Here is a 9,195-nt window from a genome sequence, read left to right as displayed (position 1 = left end):
TTTGGCATTCGACGTGAAGTAAAAGTTTGAACCCAGAACTGTCCCATCTGTCATTGAAAGCACTTTCATTGCAGCATTTCATGAAACAAGATATATTACAGTATGTGAAGAGTTTCTTTGTTTCAGTTACTTTTATTGTTTCCCTCTGCATTCTCAAAGGCATTTTGCATGGCCTCAATTTATTGTGGGATAACATAATGATGGTTAATGTGTTCTGAATTTTAGTGACAATTACCGCTGTTATGCTGTCAATTATATATTTAAACATTATATTGAAAAAAGAGACTGCCTGCTGGATTATATAGCCACCACCTGTCCGATGACTTTTAAAAAGTAATTATTTTCAGACGTCTGTGGCGATTGGATCATTTTAAGAATGTTTCTGGAAGATATTCCGACTTGGCCATGAAAACTCATACTGTAGCTCTTATTCATGTGGATGGTATCTTTTCTGGCTATCTTGAGTAATTTGAAATGGGCTACTTCAGGTGAACAATTTGTTATCAATGTTAAAAATATATATTTTTTTCTGTCTCAAAGAAATATTTGACTAGTTTGATAAGTGCTACTGTTGTTACATTTTATTCCAGCCTTTTTATACACTTAAATGAATAATTCACCAACCACAGAAAATTTTGCCATCAATTCTTCCCATACTTGTTTCAAACCAGTTTGTCTTTTTTTGCTTTATTGAACTCAAAATAATTTTAAAGTAAGCTGGAAACCTGTAACCATTGACTTTATAGTATTTGTTTTTAAAATTGAAAGTCAATGGTTACAGGTTTTCAGCTTTCTTCAAAATAGCCTATATTTTGCATTCAACAGAATAAAGAATTTATAAATAATTGGAACCACTTGAGGGTATAAGTAAATAAAAATTGTTGAGTGAACAATCCCCTTAAAACAACTTGCTATTTTTAAGCTGAATTTAGTTAAATATGAATAAATCCAACTGTTTTGTTAACATTTGAGCTATCATTAAAAATGTTAACCCAGCAACTGGGTTTGTCCATATTTAACCCAAATTTGTATTGAAACTGACTATGCCAACATTTTTTTTTTTAGAGCAAAATGGAAATCAAATTCTATTTTAAATTAAACACAGACTACAGACAGGAAGAATACACATTCATCAAAAATACATTCACTTCCAAGTAACAGAAGAACGTGTTGCTTTGGAGTCTTTATCCAGTCCTGTAACACAGAATCAAGATTCAAAGATGAAAATCCATCCTAGGCAAGTCTCTGTGACTGTGACTCTCTCCTCCTGTAAACCGGTGTCCCTTCCCCATCATCCCGGTGTCGTATCCCTCAGAGCAGATACACCTTTGCTCTGAGGTTTCGGGGGAACGGTGTCAAACTTTTGAAGCACTCGTCAAAATAATGGGCGGATCTTTCCAAGACGGCCGTTTTTCCCTTGTTCATTTCTTTTTCCTCACGGGTCAGGTTTAGTCCACACGTCCAACCCTCCAAAAAGACTTGGGCTCTTCAGGGAACAAACGGGTTTCCCTTTTTTTCACAAGAGCCCGTTTACCTTCAGTCTGAGCGTCTGCTGGGCGGAGGGACTGTGGAGTTTCTTCACGACGTAAAACCAATTGATATTTTCGCTCATGGCAATGCAGAAATAATTGACAATAATCTGGATTGAGTAAAAAGGAACGATTTTGAAATTAAGACGCAGTTGAGGGGCTCCGGTCATGGATAAGGATAAGGAAAGGTGGTCCACGAGATGGAAAACGAAAAAGTGTCTCAGGAACTCCGTTTTAAGTGCAATCTTCAGTCTGACTTTTGTCCTACAGGCAACACAAGTGAGAGCAGGTAAGGCTGAGGAGCATCGTTCACGAGTGATGGTGCTAGCCTTCAGTATAGCTTGTTTAATTCTTTAAGGTAGGCAATTTCTAATGAGTATGTTCCTGCGTCAAAATATAATTAAAACTTTGTTTATAACGTGGAAATATTATTGGCTGTGGCTCAAAAACTACCGAGCTGCCTACCTAGACAGCTGATCGTATCACAGGCGCGGTCAGAACTAAAATGCATTTTTTTAGAGTTCAGTCTCTATGAGAAGTGTTTAAAATAATATTTTAAGCATCATCTTGCCTGAAATTGCTGCCTCGTGGTATTAAATGATTTGATGAGAAAATGTAATGTGTCTTTGTATTTGATGTCTTTACAGCACTGGCTGTTTATTTATATTATTATACTTATATATTTAATTTAATGCATGATACAGCGTTTTAAATTATGCAACAAACAGTTTACAAACAAAATTATTTTAAGGTGAAGGTTTCTTTAAAAAAGTTTTATTTGTTTATAGATTTTAAGGCCACTGGTGGCCTGCAGATTAATTGAACATATACAAACACATTTTAATGTAGGATATTGTCCCAATTAGATTAAATTGCTAATCTGGCAACTATTATATTTGACCTGTTGAGGCAGCATTCATCAATTCATGATTCAACTGCACTACCCTGTACACACAAGTAAGGCACTCCAGTGCCCAGAATTAAATCAGAAAAGTTTATTGCTCAGACAGAAAGAGAGAGAGAGAGAGAGAGAGAGAGAGAGAGAGAGAGAGAGAGAGACCGTTTCTCCACACTATCCCAGTCCACACTAAAGACCAGTCATCTGTCAGACAGCCACTGTAGAATTGTTCTGACACATTGTCTACTTAATGTTGCCTAATACATCATTTGTACATTTAGTCCTCTCTAATAGCCTAATAGAAAAATAAAAACACACATCATATTGTTCTGTCTCGACTTTGGTTTTTAGTCTGGTGTTTCATATTACAAAATACAATATGATAAAATACACACTTTGTAAAATGACATTGCTTTTTTCCTGATGGCCATTTCAGACATGAAACATACCTCTTTCAAAATGGCTGCCTGATAATGTCTTCACCACATTTCTATTCTGCAGGCCAATTTGGGAGGTGGGGAATTTTGAAAGTGGAAAAAAAATAAATAGTGAGCTTTCACATTTTTGGTTTAATTATCATCCTGACCACGGCTACTTTCCATGAACGAAAGACACTTTTTTAGCTCACATATTTGAGATTGTTTGTTTGACATGAAGATATCAGCAAGTTCACATGAAATATTGGCCACACCCACATGGATATCCAATACTTCAACCAATAAGGGCGGAAGACTTTTTTTTGTGTTTGTCGTTTGTTTTATTATGAAGTAGATGTGTGACATTTAATTGCTAGTCGGAATGGTTGTTTCTTGCAATCTAATAAGTGTTTGACTGCATGTGTTCAAGAATTTACTTTAAGTTTAAAGTCAATTCAGAGACTGAATTATTCAGATGATAAATGATTGAACAAAAGGGTTTTGTCATTTTTTATAGTAAAAAGACTGCCATGTAATAGGTCTCTACACAGGAACTGTAAAATACAAAGAAAAGGTCCAGCATTTTTAATTTTGGATGTGCATTTGAAGAAATGTGCTTATTTGCTGCAATAATGGATTTTGGATACAGACATTTTTTAAGAGCTTCTGTGAGAGGGGGGTCCAGTTCCTGCCAATTCTCCACATCTGGAATATATGAGGCCTTTAGGTATGCAGTAATGCTGAGAGGCATTCTGAAGAGCACAAAGAGACCTTTAGTTTGGAGTTAAGAAAAGAAAAAACAGTAGCACTGCGTTTTTGAGAGAGACTTGTAAGAGTTACAGATTATTACCCTCTCCTTTAAGAGCTTGGATGCCTTTTATTCAAAGGCTTTTTTTTGCCTCTGGTTTAGAATGATAATACAGAGGGCAGCTCTTTGTTTTGTCAGTGGGGGTGATGCTGAATGGAAACTCTCAACAGAGTGATTTTTACAAAGCTACATTAAGACCTCACCGCATCATTAAGCTCACAAGCTTGCACGCGGATGTAGACATGCTAGGCTTATTGTGCACAGCTGTTTTAGTGTTATCAAGAAAATTAAGCTGTTTAAGGAGAATATTCCACATTTTTTTTGAAAAAAAAAAAAAAAAAAAAAAAAAAATATATATATATATATATATATATATATATATATATATATATATATATATATATATATATATACATATATATACAGAAGTTTGGGTTTGTAAGATATGTTCATGTTTTTGAAAGATGTCTGCTAATCAATACTGTATTTATTTGATTAAAGATACATTAAAAAAGAGAAATAGTAATACAGTTTTGTATGAATAATTTTGATAAAATAAAATAAAAATAAAGCAGTCGTTATTCTAGTGCCACGGCATCCATCAAAAGTAATTTATTGCTTAAGCATTTCTTATTATTATTTTAATTTAATATTAGCAGTTGACATGCTTACTATTCTAATCAAATTATATATATATATATATATATATATATATATATATATATATATATATATATATATATATATATATATATATATATATATATATATATATATATATATATATATTATTTGCCAGTTTGTTTAATTATATGCATCCCTACTAAATAAAAATATTATTTTTCTTATGATCTTATTAATAATGAATTACTGATTCATATTTTTGTGTAAACATTTTTAAGGATTCTTTAATCCCTAAATTCTAACTTTTATTTTGAAAGAGACATCTCTTGTAATATTGTACAACAATATTGTATAACGTCATTGCTCAGTAAAAGTATTCAATTCATTCAAATAAAATCATGTAGGCCTTTCAGAGAGGAAGAACAATGCACTTGTGCTTTCAGTGCATTAGGACTTGGTGGTGGTATATTGAGGCAAAGCTATCTGCAGGTTTTGCCATGCTGACACCATAATGTGTTCAGTATGTTCACTAACCCTAAAAAAGCACCACCCTTCAGCTTCTGGCCACATATGTGGAACAGGAACTAGCGGATCAGCACTTCCTGCACACTCTTACCATATGGTTAAGAAAAATAATGGGGAAAAAAGTAAACGTTTCTCTCATATCTTTTCAAGTCTGCCTTATTTTAGCAGGAGAAGAGCCTTCAGAATATTTTGGTTCTGATCTTGACCTACTAAAGTAATAAAATATAATTAAATCGGTCTGTGATGACCAAGCGTCTGACTGACTTTCCCTTGTGTCTGTTATTAACAAAAACAGCTCCTAGCCTCCTACAGTACATTTTTATAAAGGTTTTGTCGGTTTTATTGTGGCTTGTGCACAGTGTTATAGGGCTGATCTATCAAAAGCCTTACGCATAATTCTTCTAAAGTGTTTTCCCAGGCTTAGTTGAGTGGGACACGGTGGAAAATGAGCCCTTTTGTGATGTCAGACCGTATGAAAACAAAACTCTGATTCTAATCCAACACTAAGAAAGAGAGGAGAGAGTAATGAGTCTTAGCAACTAGTCATTCTTGTTTATACAGTTTATTGTTTTTAGGCCTTTGAAAGAGATACTTCCTGTCTGCTGCCTGACCAGCCGACAAATATGTCCACTTGACTTGACTCAGAAGTTTATGCAGTCTCTAGTAGCGGGGGAGTCAGAATTGGAGGATTTATGTGCAGGTCATTCATTCAGCCTTAGATCCCATACCCTTAAAGAAACACTCTACTTTTTTTTTTTTTTTTTTTTTTTTTTTGGAAAAGGCTCATTTTACAAAAATTAAAGAGAACAGTTTCAAATCCATTCAGCATTTAGGTATAGTGGGAGCACTTTTAGCTTAGCTTAGCATAAATAATAGAATCAGATTAGACCATTAGCATCTTGGTAAAAAAAATTTTCAATAATTTTCTTATTTAAAGCTTAACTCTTCTGTTGTAACATAATTTTCTAAGACCAACATAAACTGACACTTTACTCTAAACTCTAATGGTCTAATCAGATTCAATGAATTATGCCAAGCTAAGCTTAAAGTGCTCCTGCCAGTCCCTGAGGAAAGCTGAATGGATAAAAAAAAAAATTAAGTTTACTCTTCTGGTGTGCGACCTGCTTAAGGGTGCTTTCACACCTGTGAATCGATTTATCTGTCTTTAAATCGATTCAAAGAGTTTCAAAGAGTCCCGCTCAGCTGTCAGGGGGGGTGGTGGTTTGGTGGTGTTTGACAGGGTGCGTGCAACATGTCCGAAGAGCGAGGAGGTATGCAGTGAGCAGGGGTGAGAAGGGTGCGTGACGTATTTAAGGGTCGGGAGGGAGACTTGGGATTTCTGGAATGACTCAAAATACTCAAAATTCTCTCTTCATATAGCCGTATGCCTATTACATATCCATAAAACAATGTGATGTAGCCAGGCTCAGATCGTATCGCTTTCTCACTACAATCGATCCGCTCCAGAGCGCGTTTCAAACGAGTCGAGACCACCTCATTCAGGCAATCTCAGAGTGATTTTTTTTGGCACGGATCCGAGCGTGATTGCTGGATTTACATATGCCAAACAAACCGCGCTAACTGGGCAGGTTCCGCAGCAAAAGTCTAGGTGTGAAAGCACCCTAAGAGAGGTCACTTATCTCCGCATTTAAAAAAAAAACATTTTTAAATATGCACCATCTTTATAAATAAATCACAGATTTGACTTTTAAACAACTACATTCTTGCATGAAGAACCGCTAAAACTTAATTTCATGAAACAATTATAGAGCCATCGAAGACAGGGCGTCACCCCTGGAAGTCAGAATCTCCACTATCGCCAAAGTACACTTAAAATTAAACACAATCTTTATAAATAAACCACAGGGTTGAGTTTTGAAGAACTACATTCTCACATGAAAAACTGTTAAAACTTAATTTCTTGAGATATTAAAAGCAATATTTAGGCTATTATATTATGTGGGTTTTCTAATCCACCATTACATATTGCTTGTTGGTGCGAAGTGAGTTCTGGGAAAAAAAATTAATTCTCAAAACACTCCAAACGAACATTATTGTTTTTGGTAAAGTCTGATATAATGTTTTTGCTGGCAAAGAACAACAAAAACATTTTGTACTTGTTCTGTTCAGCTGTTAAACTATAATGGTCTAATCAGATTCAATGAATTATGCTAAGCTAAGCTAAAAGTGCTCCCGCCAGTCCCTGAGTTCAGTTGTATGGATTAAAAAAATTATAAAACTCAGCTGTTTAACTCTAAGAGACTTGTAAAATGAGCCTAGTTTTAAAAAAAAATGTAGCGTGCTCCTTTAAACCCTCTCAGATTCAGAGACTTTACCGTGGTGATGACAAACAGATGCATTTTAGAGGCTTGTGTACGGATAGTGATGGATGTTGGTAAACCAGCTGATGGTCTTATCTCCTTGACCTTGCGCACATCCTCATTCATCAGACTCAAGTGAGGCTGGAACTTTTCCTTTTCGTGGCATCAAAGACGAGGCCGAAAAGACTCAAGCCGTGCAATAAATCAGTGTGACATTACAGAGTCTGCTTTACACTACCAGGTCCTAAATTGCCATATTAATCAAATCATAAATCTCTCGGCCGGTTTAAGCATTAGCATAGATTTGTTAAGGATCATTAGAAATGGGCCATTTTGTGGGGCGCTGGCTGAGCGAAAGCAGAACCTTGTGCGTATGACATATATGGCGGAAGCAGCTTGATGAAGTGTATTACCTGACATATTGGTGGACTTGAGCTGCTTGTAAAGTTTAGCCCGTGCTGAGCTGCCATAACAGTAGAGGAGCACTAGTGACCGGGACTAGTGATTTCTGGAATGTTTGGCTTTGTAGATGGATCTGCATGGAGGGGGGTCAATTATCCCTACTGGATATTTCTTCACATCTTTACGGCTGTGCTGCTCAGGCTCCTTGTAAAAGTACAATTGCTTCATTGACAGTTATAACACATATGCGAAGGTGGGGAATTGGGTACAGTAAAGCTGTCGCTCTGAGTTAGCGTTATTGCGAAATGACAAAGTTTTTTTTTAGGGAATTGTTTGTTCAGATGGAAAAATGGCGCCCACGCAGTAAAAAAAAAACATTACACATTTCATAATCTATGGATTTTTAACATTTATTTATGTTTATCGATTGCATTATGGGACATTTATCTCAGCTCTGTTCACTTTTGGTGTAGAACATTTAACTGGGCAGTTTAACAAAGTGACTTTTATTGACATTTTAGAATTTTGAAACAATAAATTGCATAAGAGAATATTGAGAATTCCGTACAATAACATAACAAGTACTGCCAGTTTATTGCCAGGCTATTTTTAAGCCCTAAATTACAAAAGGAACCCAGGTAATATATCACTTTTATAAAAAATAGCCTTTTAAAAATGTCAACAAAAGACAAATCAATCAATCAAATTTTCAAACTTTTTAATGTCAAAAGTTAATTAAGATTCTATAATTCAATTTAAAAGCATACATAAATTATAAAATAACTGAAACAATCTTTGAATCACAAAATATAATGAACTGTCAGTTAACAGATATTTTATATTGCATTAAAGTCCCCACTTGTTGAAGGATAATTGACTGTGTATATTCTGACTCTTAATATTCAAAGACAAATGAGCCCTGTTGCATAAGGGAAAGCCGTAATAGAGGTTGACAATATGTATTGAAACTGGCTTCTTGTTTTTAAACTTGGATAATGTTGTAAAATTACATAATAACCCAACTGTACTTGGAAGCAATTGTGAAATGTAAACGGCTGGACATTAATTTCCATTTTACAAGTATATTTCTGACAACAGCAGTTTTATAGCAGAGTGGTCTCTTCAATCTGCTAGACAAATGGAAAGTGTCTTTGGATAGTGCTGCTCAATTTTTTCCTAAATGTTTTTGTCATATTTTTGATAATATTATTGTATGCACTGACAGACACAGAGGTGATAATGTTCCTGTAGATTTTTTTTCCTCATTTCTCATCTAGCTGTTTGTTAACAGAGTTATTGCCTGCTGTAAAAAAAAGAAAGGAATAAAAACTCCTGTTAATTTACTCACCTTTTAGGCAATCCAAGATTTAGTCAATTTTTTTTTCTTCAGTTGAACATAAAGCAGACTATTTTGAAACTGTGCTAAAATAAAATAAAATAAAATATTTTAAATTAACTAATTTAAATTCAATTAAATAAAATAAAATGAGCTGATGAGGCGAAATAGAAAAAGATACTTTTTGCTAAAATAAATATGAAACAAAAAAAATATATATATATTTTTAAATATTCAGTTTTTTTAAACTTGTTTTTACTTTAACTTTAAATTATTTAATTTCAATTCAATAAAATTCCCTGGCAAAACAAAATGAATACCCTTGGTTAAAGGTAA

General features: G+C 34.4%; 1 protein-coding gene across 2 annotated transcripts in view; it reads left to right on the top strand.

Annotated features, from left to right (window-relative positions):
- Window positions 1-1,450: 1,450 nt before the first annotated feature.
- Window positions 1,451-9,195, top strand: part of col11a1b (collagen, type XI, alpha 1b) — a 175,342-nt gene continuing 167,597 nt past the window's right edge. The window contains exon 1 of one of the 2 annotated variants that reach the window (XM_073917530.1): window positions 1,451-1,818. In XM_073917530.1, the coding sequence (XP_073773631.1) occupies window positions 1,698-1,818 (121 nt within the window). In that variant the 5' untranslated portion in view covers window positions 1,451-1,697. 2 annotated transcript variants of the gene reach the window in all.

The sequence above is a fragment of the Danio rerio genome, chromosome 2, assembly GCF_049306965.1.
Source record: "Danio rerio strain Tuebingen ecotype United States chromosome 2, GRCz12tu, whole genome shotgun sequence".
Lineage (NCBI taxonomy): Eukaryota > Metazoa > Chordata > Actinopteri > Cypriniformes > Danionidae > Danio > Danio rerio.
This window is presented reverse-complemented; position numbering and strand designations above follow the sequence as displayed.